Raw genomic sequence first — 22666 nt, forward strand, 5'->3', positions numbered from 1 at the left:
CCTGTGACCTTGACCTTTAATAGAGTGATCCCAAAACCAATAGGGGTCAACTGCTATGCATGTCCAATCATCCTATGAAGTTTCAACATTCTGGGTCAAGTGATTCTCAAGTTACTGATCGGAAATGGTTTTTCATGTTCAGGCCCCTGTGACCTTAACCTTTGATGGAGTGACCCCAAAAACAATAGTTGTCTACTCCATAACCCCTGCCACCATATGAAGTTTGAAGGTTCTAGGTCAAATGGTTCCCCAGTTATTGATGAGAAATGTAGTGGGACAGAGCAAGAACAATGTCTCCCCCAGAGGCTACATTTTCTACCTCACATTCGTGAATATTTGTCAGAATGACAGTTTTGTGGTTTGCAGATTTGACCTAAACGATGCCTTAGTATATACAGCAAAAACACTGCTAGCTCCATTGCTAGCTACAGCATCTGGGTTTGTTCAGTTCATACGGTCACAGGTCGTTTTCATTTTATTTTCAATGTTTGTACCGCTCTAAACCCATACTAACTCGAGCATTTCCTCACCTTGCAATCTCGTGTATATGGTGTTTTACTGTAATAATAACTATGTGGGTGATATTCTAAGAAAAACAGCCAAAAGCATATCAGCAAAATCAACCCCTCCCCTCCAAATCGTTGTTCTGCAAGATGTTCTTCACTGGCATTTAGCACATTCAACTGTACCAGATACAGGACAAAATACAAGTAACACTCCCAGCCGGTTTTCACATGTATTTATGGTCAACATGATCATAGTAATGAAGGATGATAATACAATTTATGACATAATTAACTAATTAACAGGTTGAACAAGTTACTTTACTTGTACAGTTATGTACCACAAAAAAAACCTCCCCTATAAACTTTTCATAAAACAGTCGATCTATGTGTACTGTATTTCTAGAAAAATCCTGTTAATACTAAACACAGGTGGTACGAAATAACAAACTTTAATTTAAATGTTGAAGCTCAGAAACTGGTTTGTTTCATCAATTTCGCTCAGTTTACATTTGGAATGTCTTATATATCTTTAGGTTTGTGTCTTATTCAAACATTTACAAATATGTATTTATTTAATGAAAAATTTTGTGATTTTTTGAATGCTGTCGAAATAAATTGAAAGCAGAAGTGTTTACAAAACTGAGGGAAATACATGTAATTTTATGGTAAAATCACTAAGTAAACTTTTATGTGGCGCATAACTGTACTATAAATTAAACATCAAACGTCAGTTTTAAAAACTCAGATTTCATAAATTTACATTGTTCTGTACAACCTAAATGCATCTTTAAGATTATATGATGAAAATTTATATAATTATGAAGTTTGATGATTTATTATCAATATACATGATTCCTCCATGATACTGTACAGAAAATACAAAGTTAATTCATTAAAACTACTGGATGGGGGTGGGGGAGGATGTGCATGAATGTGATCTGTACACATATAAATCTAGTTAATTTAACAGTCAGCAAGACTTTACTTTAAAGTTTCATTCCTAAAATTTATGTTTCACCGAGTGTAAGACCAAAGGATATGAACTGAAATAAGGCCATTAAGGGTAAACCATTCATGCAAGTTCACAGAATTAGATTATCAAATAGTAGTCAAACAAAAGTACATGTAGATCTACTGGTACAATTTATATTTTCAATAAAATATTTAGTTAATACTTGTGACTTTTAGAACTGAGTAAATTGTAAATAGCTAATATTTTGGCAATAACTTTATCTGAAAATGACAAATGATTATATCATAAAGCCCACATAAACTCTGATAATTATGTAGGCTAAGTTAGCAGTAGTATACTATGATGTAATGAAAAAAACTACATGAATTACAAAACCAAAGAGCAAGAAAAAAACATTTGAAAATGAAAAATTGGTTAAAGTGGATATAATGGATGACCTCCCTTCCATTACATTGAGAGATGTGGTATGTTTAACTGGCTCTGAAAAAATGTACATTTGAACTGATATGATCTTAAAACTGACACAAAGACTAAGTTTATTAAAAGCTGATATACTAAAAGAAATGTTGTTAATACCTTTGCAGTCAAGCAATACTGCTGTGATTTAGTTGATACAAAGCAATGATGCACTTATGTTATATATCTGGTACAAAGATTTTGTCATACTTTATAATACTCCTGGAAACTTGATGTTGTCAAAACGCATTATACTGTTTAACAATATTAGATATGCTGCCAGTTCTATAACTAAAACAATACTTCTACCATTTATAATTTTATATGGATGAGGTAAAAAGGCATAAATGCTGAAAATTTGTATTTCCAACCCATTCTCCAACATTGCTTTGACTGGCTTAAACTGTTCAAATGATTTAATCTTTCAAAATGGTACCCTGCAATGTTCTACAAAGTCCTAATTCCTTTCAAATGTCAAAATTCAAAGAAAAACTAGAGCTGCTTTTGAAAAAAGCACATGTCTCCCACAAATGCCTAATCATCTGAATAGTTGTATTATACATGAGTCAACCATGCACCAAGACCTCAACTGCCTTATCAGACTTCCATTGCTTTGATTATCAAAAACAAGTTTCAAGAGCCATAATTCTGAAGTGCCTGGGCCGATTTGGCTAGTTATCCAACTTGGCCGAGGACTTATAGGCAAACACATTTTGTTCAAGTTTGGTGAAGATCCGATGACAAATGTTCGACAGAGTGCGTACAAGATTTGTGACAGACACACACAGACAGGAGTAAATCAATATGTCTCCCAGGTCACCACTGTGGTGGGAACCATAACAAGGAGTAACAAACAATCATGTGTAAAGACTTAACAAAAGTCAAAGCAAACTGCTTCATTCAGAAAATAAAGACATAATTTCTACTTTGAAGGCTTCATCAAGACAATATGAAGTTTAGCTACAGTCCTTCTGTCATGACTACTGTTGTCATTGTCATTTCTAAAATGATTGTATGTATGGACTATAAAGGTATGGCAGGTAGCATACACTAACTGAATGGCTAGTCAGTCAATAATCTATTTGCCAAAATCAGTAAGTGATTTATTACATTAAAAATATACCGGTATTTTGAAGATTTTTTTTTTTAATCTAAGTTTAGCTCAACCTGTAGACTGGCCATTTAGATGTCATGCAATAATTACTTATGTAATTTGCTTGCCAGTCTAGACTCAAAATTGTTACCCATGGTCCAAAGTACTGAGCAACAAGCCATTTAAAGTGTTTTATTACATGACAGCAAAACTAAATTTTCATTTTTGTTTTCTTCAAGTTTTTAACTTAAGCCCAGCAGAAAATTCGTGTTGAACTACAGACAAGTCCATCATTTATGCTGTCCTGAACTACAGACAAGTCCATCATTTATGCTGTCCTGCAATAATTCAATTTGGCACCATAGCAACAATAAACTGTTTGCTTTGAAATATAAAGGTCACTTTCACATTTGTTTAAATTAGCATGTTATAAATCTGCAAACACATGTGCTTAATTAACCAACTGCTTCATACTAACTTCAACTTTACAAAAAAAATGCATAGTATTCTATTCATAGAAAAACATAAATCTGTGGAACTGGATTCCATATCTGCATATTGTACAATTATCTAAAATGCAACTTGAATAATGTACACAAATAGAATAATTATGAGAAGCATCAAAATATTTGGTGTACTAAGCTTTTATTCAAACTAAAAGCAGCTGAAAATATAAAAAAATTTATAATTTGTTGAATGTCACATTCCATGAATAGCAATACTGCAAAATCATTTAATTTAGCCAGGCATAACATTCTGAGATTTAGATATAACTTATTCATGGGAGCTTAAATTCATGGGCTTTAAATGGTATTAACAAAAACCACTGGTTTTACAGCAGATCCTAATATAGCAATGTAGGAGAAATCACAACCAAATAAGAGTACTGAAATACAAAAAACAAACAAAAAAAACCCCCCAAAGACAAGCTTGAAAATATCAATGACTTCAGTAAATATCTTTGAAGGTAACTTGTTCATTTGTATAGATATACTACTCATTTCATAATCATGCACCAATATCTAGTCAAACAAATTTAAATTTCCATTCCAATACCACACTCCATCCTACACAGGTAAATATCACTTTGAAATTGGTTAATTTCAATACATGTAGTTCATTTCTGCTTCCTTTGTTTTCCTTTCTGGTCCCTACATTTGTTAATATCAATTTACAATTTGTTAATTTCATTTGTTCACTCCTACTTCCTGTGTTCTCTTTATTGCCATCCTATATTTGTAAGTATCAACATGCAATCTGTTAACTTCATTTGTTCACTCCTACTTCCCGTGTATTCTATTGCCATCCTACATTTTGTTAGTATTAATACGTAACTTTTTAATTTCATCTGTTCACTCCTTGTTCTTGTTTTTTGTCCACTTCCATGCTATATTTGCAAATGTTACAATGCACATTAATTATATGTTAAAAAATTAAAAGCACATTTTGAAAAAAATTCAAAAAAGAATCTTTGAGAAATCCAGCTCCCAATGCCTAGAATGAACAACTACTTGGTGTACTGAATTGGTTTAGCAGCTTGCGGTCGAGGAGGTATTTCTGGCGTTGACGGCAGTTTGTGTTTGACATAAACCGGGTTGGTGGGTGGTGGTTTTGGCAGTCGAGAATTCGGTCGGTTCTGTACTTGCTTCAAGAACTGATCACCCCAAGACTGTCTGTGATCTTTGTGTTCCTGTGAACAGAAGAAAGTTAGGTAAATAAAAGTTTATAAATTGCATACAAAGAATAAGCTGACTGATATACTAGAACTGCATGTTTATTTTGTTAATTTATTACTTACACAAAATCATGGTGCTATCAAAAAATTGTTATCCACATAGAATGTCAAATAGGGAATTTCACTTAAGTTATAGTTTAATAATGGGTATCATATAAATATTTGCAATAAATTTGTGCATTTTTGGATGTGACAGATAAAGCGTTGCAAAACAGCAATATGTAAGATAACATAAATAGCATGCTTTATGATCCTAGGGTGCATAGAAATATATTCCTGACATCATTTAAAACACAAGCTATGGTACATATAGTAACATTTAACATGGAAATATCATATTTTATTTCTACAAATTTTACAAAACATGAAGTGAAATTGGCAAGCTGATTTTAGCAAAGTAATAAATGCATGAATAACAAGAGCTGTCCGTAAGACAGCATGCTCCACTTTTCTCAGTGCTTGACTCTGAATTAGAGCTTTGCCAGTAAAAACTTTATAAAAAGTTTAACCAAAATATTCTACGTTAAAAAGGGGGCATAACTCTGTCAAAATTCAAATCAGAGTTATGGGTATTGTTTCTCCTGGTGTAGACTTTGATAGTAAATAACTATTTTAAGTTTCAAGTCAAAAGCTTTGATAGTAACAGAGATATCTGACTTTATCAAAAACTTTAACACAAAAATTTTAAGTTAAAAAGGGGCATAACTCTGTCAAAATTCAATCAGAGTTATATGCATTGTTTCTCCTGGTGTAAACTTTGATAGTAAGTAACTCTTTTTAAGTTTCAAGTCAATAGCTTTATTAGTAACAGAGATATTTGACTTTATCAAAAACTTTAACCAAAAAAATTTTAAGTTCAAAAGGGGCATTATTCTGTCAAAATTCAAATCAGAGTTATGGGGATTGTTTCTCCTGGTGTAGACTTTGATGGTAAATAACTATTTTAAGTTTCAAGTCAATAGCTTTAATAGTAACAGAGATATCTGACTTTATCAAAACTTTAACCAATGGCGACGCTGGGGCGAGTGCAATAGCTCTACATTTCTTCGAAAAGTCGAGCTAAAAAGGGTTGCGCAACAAGCTCCAACATGAAAATCTCCCAGATCTTATTTACATCAAAGCTGAGAAAAACAGGTTTCATACACTTGAAAGAAGTGAATGAAGTATTGCCATGCAATACAAAGTCCCCTACTGGAAGGCACCAAATTTTCTCTACTGCAGTATAACATAATGAACTGACATCTGTCAATGATGTATAAATAATATTGTGACCTTGACCTTTGAGCAAGGGGTGCGGGTTTTGTGCATGACACGTCGTCTCATCATGGGGAACATTTGTCTCAAGTAATATTAAAATCACATCATGGATGAAAGAGTTATGGACCGGACATGAAACAGACCCTGTTCATGCCATGTTAACATTTGACTGCTATGTGTGACCTTGACCTTTGAGCTAGGGGTCTCAAAGTTGTGCATGACACATCATCTTATTACGAGGTACAATTGTGCCAAGTGATATTAAAATCCCTTCATGGATGGGAGAGTTATGGACCGGACAGGAAAAAAGCCCTGTTGACCTTTGACCTCCAATTGTGACCTTGACCTTTAAGCTAGGGGTCCGGGTTTTGCGCATGACACGTCGTCTCATCATGAGGAACACTGTGCCAAGTAATATTAAAATCCCTTCATGGATAAAAGAGTTATGGACCGGACACGAAATTGCGGACAGACAGAATGACGGAATGATGGAATGACGGAAAAGCGCATTCCTATAGTCCCCGAAACTGGTTTTCAACCAGTAGGGGACTAAAAATAGCAACAGATATAAACAGCATTATCAACTGAATAAATACATTTTAAAATCTTGCATTTTCATTGGCATAAAGTGCAGACTATGCATATAATATTTTTGCACAAGTAAACAATACCGGTATATCCAGCATTTCCAATATCAAAGTGCCCTAAAAGCCAAGTTTTACTGAAGTTTTCTCATGAAACAAGGTAATCAGTTCTATTCATATGCACATGCATAGATGCACTAATATCAACAAACAATATACAAAGGTGTAGAGATATATGAAATTCTAAAAAAATGTATATATAGACAAATTGCATTTTCATGGTGCATGATGTGTAATACCTGTTATTCAAAAATACACCTGAGAATATATCTCAAGCTGAAAGAGAAAAAGAAAAATCTTCTAAAAAAGTTTCTGTTAGGTTTAAATGAAAATAAAACCCCAGAAATTTCAGGAACACTAGAGCTTCCATTTGCTGTGTCATACATCTTGTTAATCGAGTATTAATACATGGACGAAAAATTTCACTCAGAATATCTCAGTAAATTTGCGTTATTTTTTTTAATTTTCAGTGCACCTTATGCTTTTGGTCAGAGATGAAATTTGTTTATCTTTTCAATGTAAGTAACCACAGACTTAATCACAGATAGTGCGAAAACAATCACACTTTCCTTTCTATTAAGTGCACCTACATACCAAGTTCCACCAAAATGTCGTCACTATAACTTAAATGTTATCTACTGGAATGAAAATTTGATTTTTAGTAACAATGATTTTCATTTCAAGCAACAGCCTTTTTTAACATCTTCCACAAAGCATTTTCACTAAAATATCTGCACACTACAATACACCAGAACAATATGATGATGCTGCACATACAACCAGCAAGTTTGAAATGTTGCTGAGAAACTTAGCTTGCTACCATGCAAATTTTTTATCTTTTTGGGATTATTGTTTACAACTTTTTTCAAATATAATTTATTCTATGCCAGATATTCATAGAGTTTCAATGATATTAAAAGATTAATTATTTTGCTTCAAATTTCTAAAAACTCAAGTCTAAAATTTTTCTTGGTTTGGATAAAAAGCAAAATTGGGATCTTATATTTTTCAAACATGCAATTCAAAATTTCTTTGGATTTAGCAACAGGCAAAGTTAGTCCCAACGTAAAATAGTTCTTTAATAATCTAAGTTTAGTACAGAGAAAAGTGATAGAAAACATGCTTGCATCATGCCAAAAACCAAGCTCACTTATTAGCGGAGGTTTATAAACACTTACTTCAGATTTCTCTTTATCGGACCTTCTGCGGACAGGAACAGCTGGTACATCCTTGTAAGAGAACCAAACAGTGATATCAGGATAATTCTGACAAAAAATGTTTAGCTTACAGTACAGGGTATTCAACAAGAGCCGTCTAATGACAGCAAGTTCAACTATTTGAAGACCTTCCACCTAACACTACCTTTTATACAAAAGCATTCTCAAAATTTTCTTAGTTGGAAAAGGTGTATAATTTTAAACTGTAAGTAACAGAACTGGATGAAACCTGGCTCAGAATGGTCATATCATGATGCAAAAGACTTATGAAGAGTTTGAAAGTATTCAGAGCAGCAAAAATTCTTAAGAAATCTTCTCACATCCAAAACTTTCACAAAATTTCTAAGTGCAAAAGGGGTATCATTTTGCAAAAATGTTAGTCTGAGTTATGAAACTTGTGACACAAGGTAAACTCATGATGCCGAAAATGTGTGTACAATTTGAAAACATTGATTTCCATCTAATAGTTTCTAAGAAACATTCTTTAAATACAGGCAAATCTTTCACAAAATTTCTATGTTAAAAAGGTGCATGATTTTACAAAAATAAAAACTAAAGCTACAACATCTCATGAAAGAATTTGGCCATGTAGATTTTGAGAAACACGAAAAATCTGTAACCAAAATTTCTAAGAGAAAAAAGGACATACTTTTGACAAAAGCTAGAGGTAAAGCATTTGACCTAGTAGTTTTAAATTCTTTCATGCATAACTTTGTGGATGCGGACACTGATAAAAGGGTAACAACAAATTCTTTACTATTTGAAAAATTTCAGTCATGCTAACAATGAAGTCTGTATAAATAACTTAAAAACAGCTCAACTCCAGGTTTTTGTTTAAAAAATTTAATTCTGACAGAGATACCTTGACTTTTGACCAACTGGCACCCAAAACAATAGGGATCATCTACGGACCAAAGGCAATCATTCTATAAAATCTGGAGACTGTACGTCAAAGCATTCTTCACTTACTGACTAGAAACTGATTTTCAGCTAAAGGTTACTGTGATCTTGACCTCTAACCTCAAAAGCAATAAGGGTCAATTACTAACCCAAGCAATCATCCTATGAAATTGACCAGATCTTTGACCTACTGACCCCCAAAAACTTTAAGGTTCTCTACTGACAGAAGCAATCATCCCATAAAATTTGATGACAGAATGCAAAAGCATTCATCAGTTATCAATCAGAAACTAATATGTAGTTCAATGTCACCAGGACCTTGACCTTTGACCTCAAAAACAACTGGGGTCATCTACTGACACATGCAATCATCCTATAAAGCTTGACAATTATAGGCCAAAGTGTTTCTCAGTTGTCAATCAGAAACCGATTTTCAGTTCAAGGCCACTATGACCTTCACCTTTGACCTCCAAAATTTTAGTGGTCATCTACTGACAATCATTCTATGAAGTTTGAGGACTGCTGGCCAAAGCATTCTTCCGTTATCCATTGAAACCGTTTTTCCGCTCAAGGTTAGTGCAACCTTGACCTATGAGCTCAACAACTGAGGTCATTTACTGACCAAAGACAATCATCCCATGAATTTTAATGACTGTAAGCCAAAAGGGTCTTCGGTTATCGACTGGAAACCTTGACCTTCACCATGACCTACTGACGGACTGACAGACGGATAGTCTGATTACTACCTGCCACATCAGGGATGTGGTGGTCGGGGGGGAGGGGGTGGGATTAAAATCTTATTTGGGAACCCCCTTGCATATTATTTTTAAAAGAAAAGCACATAGAAAAGCTGTACATAAACTCATATTAGATGTTACATTTGCTAAATAATGTAATATATGACAATGAGCAGACAATACATTGTCCAAAAACAAAAACAAATATATCTGACTTGACTATAACCAACTTTAACAATACTAAATCCTGCCTTAATGACCACCTCTATTAAGCAGACACTTGGCCTATGCAGTCAGTCAGTTTACTTTCAAAAAGCCACCTGCCTAAAGCAGCAAAACTATACTGCTTCCTTGGCTGGCTGCTGAATACAGGTTTGACTGTCAGACAAAACATTATATTATCCATATTAACATTTCACTGTTTTAATCTAAACAAGCCAAATTTTAAGTTTACTATTTCTGGTGAAATTGTTGCCAAATTTCCCAAATAAGGTACAAATACAGTCAAACCTGTATTGAGCAGCCAGCTCAGCGTGTGGCACGACCTGACTGCTTAATGCATATGGCAGCTTAAGACAAGCTGAAAACAGAACGAAAAGTCAATTCAGGAAGTCAGCTGACTGGTTTAAGGCAGGTGACTGCTTAATATATAAAGGTGACCAATAAGGCAGGTTTAACTGTTCAAATATATTCATAAGTTAGTGAGACACAAGCTTACATTTTCTGAGTTTTCAGAATCACTGGATACCTCTACCACAGGACCCAGGGCACTGTCACGTGAACTCGAGCTTGACGAACCTAAAATCAATTTGAAACTTTCACTAATGTGCATTACAAATATACAAAACATTGAAAAATATTCATACTGCAACGTGAATAAGACATGCATCATGAAAAAAGAAGCTCCCTGGTCCAAACACTGTCTATCTACCCATAAGACACCTGTGCTTGTTATATGTATTAGTGCAGGGAGAAGATACAAAGTGACACAAAGAGTTTCAAGTTCAAAAAAAATTAGTATTGGCTAAGCTAAAGATAATGTGACTGTAAAATTATATAACATGCAAAACAATTATTTTCCTGTATAATTTTCTTTATTATTATAAAATTGTAAGTTTATGGAAAGCCACAGCTGTCTATGTTTGATAATTGAGCCGTGCCATTGGAAAACCAACATAGTGGCTTTGCGACCAGCATGGATCCAGACCAGCCTGCGCATCCACGCAGTCTGGTCAGGATCCATGCTGTTCACTAACAGTTTCTCTAATTCCAATAGGCGTTGAAAGCGAACAGCATGGATCCTGACCAGACTGCGCGGATGCGCAGGCTGGTCTGGATCCATGCTGGTCGCAAAGCCACTATGTTGGTTTTCTCATGGCGTGGCTCAATTATGCTAAGAAGCAACAATACTGTAAGAACGTACTTGTGGTTGAGGCATTACTGATTGTACTGTCACGGTGGGGCCTCTGAGGGGGCTGCGTTCCCCGCATAATTGTCCAGGACTCATACTTGTTTGGTGGAACATGGTGCTGAAAAATGTAGAAGAAAATTTTATGTCCTAAAAATTCTAACTGCAGGATAAAGCATGAAGATATCATTTTCTTAAATGAGCTGAAATTCCTTAAGATAACTTTGAAATTATTCATATTTGTGAGGAAATAATTTTCATGGCTTGCATGGTTGAGTCAATATACAAAATTTAACCCCAACAAACAAGTAAAATTCTCATTTATTTTATACGAAAAAGTTATACCTCTAATGAAGGCACTGAAAGCCTAAACTAGTTGGGCATAAATTTAATAACAGTTTGAAGTTCTTCTTCCATTTTCTATTATATACGAAAAAGTTGAAATTGATGAATTCATATTCGCGTGAAAATGCACTTTTGATCAAAACCATGAAATTAAATGTGTTCACAGTATATTGTTTGTTGAGCATAAAACATGTACATGTATCTATGTTGCAATCTATGTTGCAACCTACCTGTAACATCGATGTAAATACTTTAACCTTCTACCTGCTAAATTTCTAAAATGGACTGTTCCATCATTCATCTTGGGTAGTACCACTTATTATTCAAAGGGATGTGTTCACTTAAAATTTACTGACTGAATAGTGAATAGTGAATTAAGACCATGATCAGCCTGCACAGACGTGCAGGCTGATCCTGGTCTGCACTGCTCGCAAAGGCAAAACCACTTGCTGCCAGCAGGCTAAAGGTTAACTTGTTGTTTTTTTTTAAAGAGGTTGTTGTTGTTCTGAATAAATTCACTAACTAAGAAGCTGATCTAGCATGAAATATCAACTTTACAGGGAGGTAGTTAGTGTTCAAAGATTTCTGAAACACTGGTTATACTGTAGGATTAGTTGATACACACCTGGATGTCAATATCAACAGGTTTTTCTTTCTTCTTCCAAAATAACATGGATTTTTTTCTCTTGTCTTTCTTAATCGACATTAGGGTCTGATAAGTGTCCCTCATCTCATCCAATTGTTTCTAAAAACAGCAAACAATAAAAGCAATATTAGAAGATACTGTCTATCCTATACAATGTATTTTGTAGTCCATGCATATTGTCTATCCTATACAATGTATTTTGTAGGCCATGCAGTCACTATACCCACCCCCAACAAACTGCCACCTTTTTCAAAACACCTTATAAGAATCTGGAGAAATTATATGATAAAACCTCAAAAATTGACAGATTCCAAATACCCATTCTAACCCAGGTTACATAAACACCCATTCCAAACCAAGAGGAATTTCAGGTTACATAAACACTTGTTTCAAACCAGTGGGGATCTCAGATCACATGAACACCTATTCCAAACCAGTGGAGATCTCAGGTTACATAAACACCCATTCCAAACTAGTACAGATTTCAGGTTACATAAACACCCATTCCAAACCAGGGGAGTTCTCAGGTTACATAAACACTCATTCCAAACCAAATACAGATTTCAGGTTACATAAACACCCATTCCAAACCAAATACAGATTTCTGGTTACATAAACACTCATTCCAAACCAATACAGATTTCTGGTTACATAAACACTCATTTCAAACCAATACAGATTTCAGGTTACATAAACACTTGTTTCAAACCAATAGAGATTTCTGGTTACATAAACGCTCATTTCAAACCAATAGAGATTTCAGGTTACATAAACACTCGTTTCAAACCAATACAGATTTCAGGTTACATAAATGCTCGTTTCAAACCAATACAGATTCAGGTTACATAAACGCTCGTTTCAAACCAACAGAGATTTCTGGTTACATAAATGCTCATTCCAAACCAATACAGATTTCAGGTTACATAAATGCTCATTCCAAACCAATACAGATTTCAGGTTACATAAATGCTCATTTCAAACCAATACAGATTTCAGGTTACATAAATGCTCATTTCAAACCAATACAGATTTCAGGTTACATAAACACTCATTTCAAACCAATACAGGTTTCAGGTTACATAAACACTCATTCCAAACCAATACAGATTTCAGGTTACATAAACCAATACAGATTTCAGTATACATAAACACTCATTCCAAACCAATACAGATTTTAGGTTACTTAAACACTCGTTACAAAAATACCCATGCTAAATCAGTGGAGCTCTCAGATTACAAAAATGCCTATTCCAAATCAGGTGTAAATTTGCCTAAGTTACCTTCCGTTCCTTCAGAGAATACGATGTTGCATCCCTATTTCTTTCATGCCACGCTTTATACAGTCTTTCTATGTCATCTAAACTGAATTCTCCTCTCATGTATGATTGAGCATATTCATTCAGCTCATCTAGATTTGAGGACCCCATGCTGCCTGGGCACAGCTCTGTTTCACCTAATGAAAACATTGTTCATATGTATAGTTAATACTGAAATGATTTAAAAGCTATAACAATCTGTATTTATAATTTTACAAGGAATATTTTACATCTGTTTATGCAGAAGCATATGAGTGTCTTGTTATTTATTATGCTGTGTTAGATATATATTTTTTAAATCATAAGAAAGCAAACTTATTAATTTAGTTGAAAGTAAATGATATGCCATTTCCATTACGAAAATACAGATTGTCTTCTGGCATTGGTGTGTCAATGCTCCAATCATCTTGACTGTTCTACCTAATTAAGAGAGGTGGTTGTGGACAACAACCTTATCTCACCAATTATTAGTAGAAAGTTGGGACCCCACATAACACTTGCTTAGTAAGAGTACAGTACCTGCAAAAAAATCATCCTTTGGCATAGATGCTACAATATCCACTTTATCTAACCCAATCTGATTAGCTCTAGTAGGTACAGTGGGAGGTACATCTAAGACTTGCCTTTTGGCGGTCTGTGGTCTTCTTGGTACTTCTGCAAGATGAATTAATACTCTGAAATCGTTACCACTCATGCAGGACTAATTTCCACTGATTTCATGGTTGTACTAACCAATAAAATTTAATCTCAATGACCTAACAATTCCACTGCAACAGCAGCTTTGGCTGAAACCACAAAAATAGAATGAAATGACTTGATGACTCAAACCTGGCTTCTGCTATGATATGCTAATTTTAAGCATGATAGTTCAGGAAGTTTGAAGCTTGTCAGAAACATTCTGTATAGGAAAACCTGATACATAATTATGTCATATGAAGTGCTGCCGTGACACCTTGACCAGACAACTTACCTCTAACATCCCTGCACTGGTTATAGGTAAAACATTCAAATAACTTCTTTATCATTTTATTTAAGCTTCCTGTTATCTAAAAGTTCTTTTATGGGTCTTAATGGCTTTAAAGTCAGAAAAGTTCAAGTTCTGCAGCTGAATTTTAGGCATAAAATAATTTCTCTAAAAATCAACAAGGGCACCGCCCTGCGGGTGCAGACGCTCATCTGATTTTTTTGTCTCTGTATAATAGAAATATTGTCCTACCCGTTTGTTTTTATGATATTTTCTAAGTCCAAAAGGGGCCAAAATTCTTGCAAAAAGCAGGACGGAGTTATGTTTCTTGCTGTAGAGAGTCAGCTTTTGATGGTGAACAAGTACTGCAAGTTTTAAAGCAATACCTTTAATAGTTTAGGAGAAAAGCTGACCTAAACATGAAACTTAACCAAGAAATCTGATGTTCTAAGTCCAAAAGGGGCCATAATTCTTGCAAAAAGCAATGAAGAGTTACAGTACTTGCTGTGCAGAGTCAGCTTTTAATGGTGAATAACTGCTCCAAGTTTTAAAGCAATAGCTTTGACGGTTTAGGAGAAAAGTTGACCTAAATGCAAAACTTAACCAAGAAATCTTATATTTTCTAAGTCTAAATGGGGCCATAATTCTTGCAAAAAGCAGGCTGGAGTTATGCTTCTTGCTGTACAGAGCCAGCTTTTGATGGTGAACAAGTGTTGCAAGTTTTAAAGCAATAGCTTTGATAGTTTAGGAGAAAAGCTGACCTAAACATAAAACTTAACCAGGCAATGCCAATGCCGACGCCGATCAGGTGTTGACACTAATTCATTATTAAAAAAAAAAAAAAAAATCAGATGAGCTAAAAATGACTCGCACAGAGGTAACCATTTTGTCAACTTCGTGCAAAAAAAGATTAACTGCCTCTAAATGTTAATGCAGCTAACCACTTTTCCACTAAGGTGATGAATTGAATGCATGTGCAGGTATCTTTCATTTCCTCATTATTGTATGATATAATTTATTTCAATAGATAAAATTGAAAATTAATCCCCTAATACCAAGAACGTGTATAGACTGCATAAGATGGAAAGTGTTATTAGTAACAACTATTTTAAGCTTGAATCAAAACAATTTGGTAACAACAGTGCATCATAATTTAAACCTGAAATTCTAAGTAAGAATAGGGCACAATTCATAAAATACTGGTGCCAGAGTTATGGACATTGTGACTTCAGCCTTTAAGGCATCAACAACATTTGAGTTGACAAGGTTGTCAAGTATTTTGTCTAGCTTTGGAAGTTTTCTTTAGTTTATTCATCAAAAATATATGAGCCGCACCATGTGAAAACCAACATAGAGCGTTTGCGACCAGCATGGATCCAGACCTGCCTGCGCATACACGCAGTTTGGCCAGGATCCATACTGTTCGCTTTCAAAGCCTATTGCAATTAGAGAAACTGTTAGCGAACAGCATGGATCCTGACCAGACTGCGTGGATGCTCAGGTTGGTCTGGATCCATGATGGTCGCAAATGCACTATGTTGGTTTTCTCATGGTGTGGCTCATATCACCTTTGTATGATACACAAGCAAATTTTACTGTTGATGGGATGAACTCTTTCTTTTTACAATCCACTTAAACAGAGGTAAATTCATTCATTTCAATTTAATCCATTCTCAAGCTGTAAAGGTGAAGTAAATTCATTATAATGCCACCCCTACTGAAAGGGTCATCAATTTGACATATGGGATTCAAAGCCAAATTCTTTTGATTACTCGAAAGATTCTGCACACACTCTAAGTCACTGGAGTGAAAAAGGGTAGTGTTCTGCACACACTCTAAGTCACTGGAGTGAAAAAGGGTGGTGTTCTTCACATTACCTAAGTCACTGGAGTGAAAAAGGGTAGTGTTCTGCACACACTCTAAGTCACTGAAGTGAAAAAGGGTAGTGCTCTGCACACACTCTAAGTCACTGGAGTGAAAAAGGGTAGTGTTCTGTACATTACCTAAGTCACTGGAGTGAAAAAGGGTAGTGTTCTGCACACACTCTAAGTCACTGGAGTGAAAAAGGGTAGTGTTCTGCACACACTCTAAGTCACTAGAGTGAAAATGGTTAGTGTTCTGCACATTACCTAAGTCACTGGAGTGAAAAAGGGTAGTGTTCTGCACACACTCTAAGTCACTGGAGTGAAAAAGGGTAGTGTTCTGCACACACTCTAAGTCACTGGAGTGAAAAAGGGTTGTGTTCTGCACATTACCTAAGTCACTGGAGTGAAAAAGGGTAGTGTTCTGCTCACACTCTAAGTCACTGGAGTGAAAAAGGGTAGTGTTCTGCACACACTCTAAGTCACTGGAGTGAAAAAGGGTAGTGTTCTGCACACACTCTAAGTCACTGGAGTGAAAAAGGGTAGTGTTCTGCACACACTCTAAGTCACTGGAGTGAAAAAGGGTAGTGTTCTGCACACACTCTAAGTCACTAGAGTGAAAATGGGTAGTGTTCTGCACACACTCTAAGTCACTGGAGTGAAAAAGGTTAGTGTTCTGCACATTACCTAAGTCACTGGAGTGAAAAAGGGTAATGTTCTGCACACACTCTAAGTCACCGGAGTGAAAAAGGGTAGTGTTCTGCACACACTCTAAGTCACTGGAGTGAAAAAGGGTAGTGTTCTGCACATTACCTAAGTCACTGGAGTGAAATAGGGTAGTGTTCTGCACATTACCTAAGTCACTGGTGTGAAAAAGGGTAGTGTTCTGCACATTACCTAAGTCACTGGAGTGAAAAGGTAGTGCTCTGCACATTACCTAAGTCATTGGAGTGAAAAAGGGTAGTGTTCTGCACATTATCTAAGTCACTGGAGTGAAAAGGGTAGTGTTCTGAAATGTTTAGAATGTCTGAGGATATTTATGACAATGGGAAGCAGATCTTGGTTCCTATCCACTATGGATGATTTCAGTAGGACTGGGTACCAGAGCAGTTACTATTTTACTGATTTGACAATGATCAGAAGATTATTCTAATATTTTCAGAACGCTGTTCCAAGTAAACAAAGGAATATGGCCCTACTGACATTGACCAGCATAACTTCCTGATTCCTATTTTTTAAATGCCAGGCACCAGGCAGGCAGGCATCTGTCTTCAGTAATAAAACCAGACTCTGACAGGGCATGGACCTTCAAATACTAGGCAGCAGTTAAATAGAAAGTTTTACAATTAAGACACTTTACCTTCAGTACCCCATTACAAATGCTTTTCAATTTTGAATGGACAAATTAGTAAAGGCGACTAATTCTCATTGTTTCTACAACTATCAGTTATTAAGTTTAAAAGCTTTCTTAAGAAATATAGCACTACTTTCTTGATATCTAAAAAAAAATATTTTCTTTGTTGTCATACGATCTGGAGATCAGTGCTTTTAATTTTAATCAATCAAATAAAGTTTGCTACTGGTGTTTTTCTTTTTGCTTGCTTTCAAAGGATCTTCTTATCAATTTATTTGTATACACTGATACATGGACCTTAGCCGTCCTCGGGGTTGGTAAAAAACTTACAATCTTATTTTTCTCAAGTAACTTACCTGTATGGTAACTCTTATCATGCTGGACAAGAATTGATTCTGCCTTGCGACCAGTGTAGATTGTGATCAGCCTGCACATTTGCGCAGTCTGATCATAACCTGCACTGTTCACCATTCAGTCAGTTTCTTTTTGGTATGCACCCCTTTTAACAGTTAATGGTACTGTCCAAATTGAAAGATGGACAAGTTCATTATAGAAATTTAGGAGGATAATGGTTAAAGCTTCACAACATAAGCTGCTGGAGCCTGAATACCTCAGGGCTCTGTAGATGTTACAGGATGAAAGAACATGTATCATTCCTACATTGTTATTTTGTTATTTATCATGAAGACTATTTACCATATATATGGGACCAAACTCATAAATTTTGTATAATGTACTATTTCTTGTAACTTGACTGAAATGAATGTTTTTTTTTTTCTTCATTTATTACTATGAATATGATGACTTGGAGTAAACAGTCACAGATTTATTTTCTGCATGAAAATCTGTGCCACTAAGTACACAAACTACTGTACTGGATTGGTTCTTTAAAATATTCCAACTTCCTTGTTCAGTTCAGTAGTAAACAAAATATTGTTGAAATTTCTATGTAAAGGAAGTTTAAAATTGGAAAAGCATAAAATCCAATGACATAAGTCTCACTCACTGAATGAAAATTATTTTCCCACCAATCACATTTTCAGAGCGTTATTGTTGAAAACCATTACAGGTAATATAATGAAGATGATTTACCTAGTGTATAGGCTAGCCAGGCTAAACAACTTATGGCAATACCAAGCAATAACTTAACCCTTAACATGCTAAATTTCTATAATGAACTTATCCATCTTCCAATTTGGACAGTACAATTAACTGTTATAAGGGGTGCTTACCAAAAAGATACTGGCTGAATAGCGAACAGTGCAGACCTTGATCAGACTGCACAGATGTGAAGGCTGACCATGACCAACACTAGTCGCAAAGGCAGAATCAATCATGATAAGGGTTAAGGAGATTAGAACTTGATTAAATTCAAACCTTTTCTACCCTGAAATTTTCCTCTTAATACCTGTACAAGGGACTGCACTCTAGATTTTGGCTCAAAATGGTCTTTCCTTAAAATTGTAGTTAGGTCAAATTAAGAGCAATTAGAACATGAGTTTTTGTTCCTAAACTATTTGAAAAATTCTTAATCAAGAAAAAATAAACATGTCTGAGTCAGGAATCGAACCCATGTTGCTTTGACACTTCCCTACCATCTTGACCAATAAACCATGGAAGAAGTCATAACCAACGATAATTTATATACATGTAAAGCTTTATGATTTAAGGAAGTTTAATCCCTTTAAAAACACTTTTTCAATTTTGAATGTAAAAAATAGTAAAAATGTTTCTCATGTATTTCCATAACACCTAATCTGTCAGTACCATAATTTCCTGATATTTTGAAATTTTCTCTTTTCTTTGTTGTCATACAATCTCGAAGTCAGTCCCAATAAATACATGTACCGTAAAATCAGAAAAGTTTATGAGGGATTTATTTTCGTTACATTTGCCAAAATGTTCATATCTGTGAATACAAGTAACTGTTAATATGTCACAAGCCTATATGACACATGAGATGGCAATTTTTTGTTTTGTTTTTGTTGGGTTTAATGTTGCACCAGCACAATTATAGGTCATATGGCAACTTTCCAGCTTTGATGGTGGAGGAAGACCCCAGGTGCCCCTCCGTGCATTATTTCATCACCAGTGGGCACCTGGGTAGAACCACCGACCTTCTTTAAGCCAGCTGGATGGCTTCCTCACATGAAGAATTCAATGCCCCTAGTGAGGCTCGAACCCACATCGGTGTGGGGCAAGTGATTTGAAGTCAGAGACCTTAACCACTCCATCACGGAGGCCCCTCACAAGAGGGTTATACTATATCAAATATTCCACCATGCTAACCATTTACAGTTTTAAATATAGCAGACTTTCAGTATTGTGAAAGTATCTGTTAATAACTGCCATAAGCATCACCTCTTATATGCACACTAAAAACTAATGAGAAAAAACAACCCCAAGTCCATCCCAATCTCGCATCACCTTCCCCACCCCCTACCCTCCACCACCACTTTCCCAATAATTATACATGCCAGGTGGGTGTCTATATGCAAGAAGTCAATAGGGGTCAGAAGCAAAAGTCAAAGAGACACTGATGGTTGGCTGCAATAGGGATCATCTACTTGGCATGTCCAGTCATCCCGCTAAGTTTCAACACTCTTGGCCTAGTGGTTCTCAAGTCACTGTTCAGGCTCCTATGTCCTTGACCTTTGATCAAGTGATCCCAAAATTAATAGGGGTCATCTACTCTGCATGTCCAATCATCCTATTAAGTTTCAACATTCTAGGTCAAGTGGTTCTCAAGTTATTTTCCAGAAATGATTTTACATGACCAGGCCCCTGTGACCTTGACCTTTAATAGACTGACCCAAAAATCGATAGGTGTCATCTACTCTGCATGTTCAATCATCCAATGAAGTTTCAACATTCTGGGTCAAGTGGTTCTCAAGTTATTGATCGGAAATTGTTTTCCATGTTCAGGCTCCTGTGACCTTGACCTTTAACAGAGTGATCCCAAAATCGATAGGGATCATCTACTGTGCATGTCCAGTCATCCCGCTAAGTTTCAACACTCTTGGCCTAGTGGTTCTCAAGTCACTGTTCAGGCTCCTGTGACCTTGACCTTTGATCAAGTGACCCCAAAATTAATAGAGGTCATCTACTCTGCATGTCCAATCATCCTATTAAGTTTCAACATTCTAGGTCAAATGGTTCTCAAGTTATTTTCCGGAAATGATTTAACATGACCAGGCCCCTGTGACCTTGACCTTTAATAGACTGACCCAAAAATCGAAAGGTGTCATCTACTCTGCATGTTCAATCATCCTATGAAGTTTCAACATTCTGGGTCAAGTTTTCTCAAGTTATTGATCGGAAATGGTTTTCCATGTTCAGGCCCCTGTGACCTTGACCTTTGACAGAGTGACCCCAAAATCAATAGGGGTCATCTACTGTGCATGACCAATCATCCTATGAAGTTTCAACATTCTGGGTCAGTCGTTCTCGAGTTATTGATCAAAAATGGTTTTCCATGTTCAGGCCCCTGTCACCTTGATCTTTGAAAGAGTGACCCCAAAAACAATAGGGGTCGTCTCCTCCATAAGCCCTACCAACCTATGAAGTTTGAAGGTTCTAGGTCAAATGGTTCTCCAGTTATTGCTCGGAAATGAAGTGTGACGTACGGACGGAAGTTCCTGCAGATGGACCTTTATTGGGTATTTCTTTTGTTAAAAAGTATCCAACAAGCGGCAAAAAGTACCCAATAAGCACTACGGAATGAATAGAATTTACTGCTACCTATTGTTCTCAGTACCCAACAAATGTCCATTTGTGGGCTCGGACGGACGGACGGACAGGGCAAAAACAATGTGTCCCCCCGAGACATAATTAAGCAGCATGATGAAACTTCAGGTTTGCTTTGTTTTGTTTGTTTTTGTTTTTGGTTTAACGCCGTTTTTCAACAATATTTCAGTCATGTAACAGCGGGCAGTTAACCTAACCAGTGTTCCTGGATTCTGTACCGGTACAAACCTGCTCTCCGCAAGTAATTGCCAACTTCCCCACATGATTCAGAGGTGGAGGACTAATGATTTCAGACACGTCATTTATCAAATAGTCATGGAGAACATACGCCTCGCCCGAGGATCGAACTCATGACCCCGCGATCCGTAGACCAACCCTCTACCTACTGAGCTAAGCGGGCGGGCTTTCAGGTTTGCATCCCATCAGTCTGTCCATCTGAAATACTTGAATCTTATGACAGCAACAAAAATACTTGAGATATCTTCAAACAAGAGACAGTCTTTAAAAAAGAGCATACCCCCCATACTACTTTGAGTGGAAGTGGTAACTGATATATAACATCTGGGTAAATCTTTGTCAAAGCCATCCACCGATGACAAAATTACAGACCAGACACGAAATTGGGAAGGACCCTCAATAAAGGGAGATAATTCTAAAACAAGAGCTGTCGGAGGACAGCAACGCTCGACTATTCAACAGCCTTGTCAATTGAATGAATACAAAAGTTGAAAAAGGGGCATAATTTTGTTTGTTTGTTTGTTTGTTTTGGGTTTAACGCCGTTTTTCAACAGTATTTCAGTCATGTAACAGCGGGCAGTTAACCTAACCAGTGTTCCTGGGTTCTGTACCAGTACAAACCTGTTCTCCGCAAGTAACTGCCAACTTCCCTACATGAATTATCAGAGGTGGAGGACTAATGATTTCAGACACAATGTTGTTTATCAAATAGTCAAATTTGTGGATACTGAGATACCAGCTTACATACAAAAACTTAACAAAAAACTGCTAAGTCAAAGGGGCATAATTTTGTTAAAAAATGCCAAGTAGAGTTATGGGACCTTCACAGTGCATGTTAGATCATGACAGTGAACAAGTGTGTGAAGTTTCAATCCATTCCAATTAGTGGATACTGAGATATCAGATTACATACAAAAATTTAACCAAAAACTGCTAAGTCGAAAAAGGGGCATAATTTTGAAAAAAAAGAGAGTAGAGTTATGGGACTTGCTTAGTGCATGTCAGATCATGAAAGTGAACAAGTATGTGAAGTTTCAATCCATTCGCATTAGTAAGTACTGAGATACCAGCTTACATACAAAACCTTAACCAAAAATTTCTAAGTCGAAAAAGGGGCATAATTTTGTAAAAAAGCAAAATAGAGTTATGGAACCTGTGCAATGTAGATCAGTTCATCACAGTGAATAAGTGTGTGAAGTTTCAATCCATTCCCACAAGTGGTTACTGAGTTACCAGCTTACATACAAAACCTTAACCAAAAATTTCTAA

General features: G+C 35.9%; 1 protein-coding gene across 6 annotated transcripts in view; it reads right to left on the reverse strand.

The window, feature by feature from the left end:
* Positions 1 to 722: 722 nt before the first annotated feature.
* Positions 723 to 22666, reverse strand: part of LOC123563407 (phosphoinositide 3-kinase adapter protein 1-like) — a 53036-nt gene continuing 31092 nt past the window's right edge. For 4 of the 6 annotated variants that reach the window (XM_045356186.2, XM_045356188.2, XM_045356185.2 and 1 more), the window contains exons 8-14: positions 13753 to 13887; positions 13198 to 13370; positions 11897 to 12016; positions 10942 to 11047; positions 10237 to 10316; positions 7843 to 7893; positions 723 to 4718 (exon numbers count right to left, since the gene is read on the reverse strand). In XM_045356186.2, the coding sequence (XP_045212121.1) occupies positions 4536 to 4718; positions 7843 to 7893; positions 10237 to 10316; positions 10942 to 11047; positions 11897 to 12016; positions 13198 to 13370; positions 13753 to 13887 (848 nt within the window). In that variant the 3' untranslated portion in view covers positions 723 to 4535. Of the gene's footprint in view, positions 4719 to 6903; positions 6941 to 7842; positions 7894 to 10236; positions 10317 to 10941; positions 11048 to 11896; positions 12017 to 13197; positions 13371 to 13752; positions 13888 to 22666 lie in introns of all 6 variants that reach the window. The other 2 variants (XM_045356190.2, XM_045356189.2) reach the window with 2 other exon arrangements.

The sequence above is a fragment of the Mercenaria mercenaria genome, chromosome 2 (genome assembly GCF_021730395.1).
Source record: "Mercenaria mercenaria strain notata chromosome 2, MADL_Memer_1, whole genome shotgun sequence".
NCBI lineage: Eukaryota > Metazoa > Mollusca > Bivalvia > Venerida > Veneridae > Mercenaria > Mercenaria mercenaria.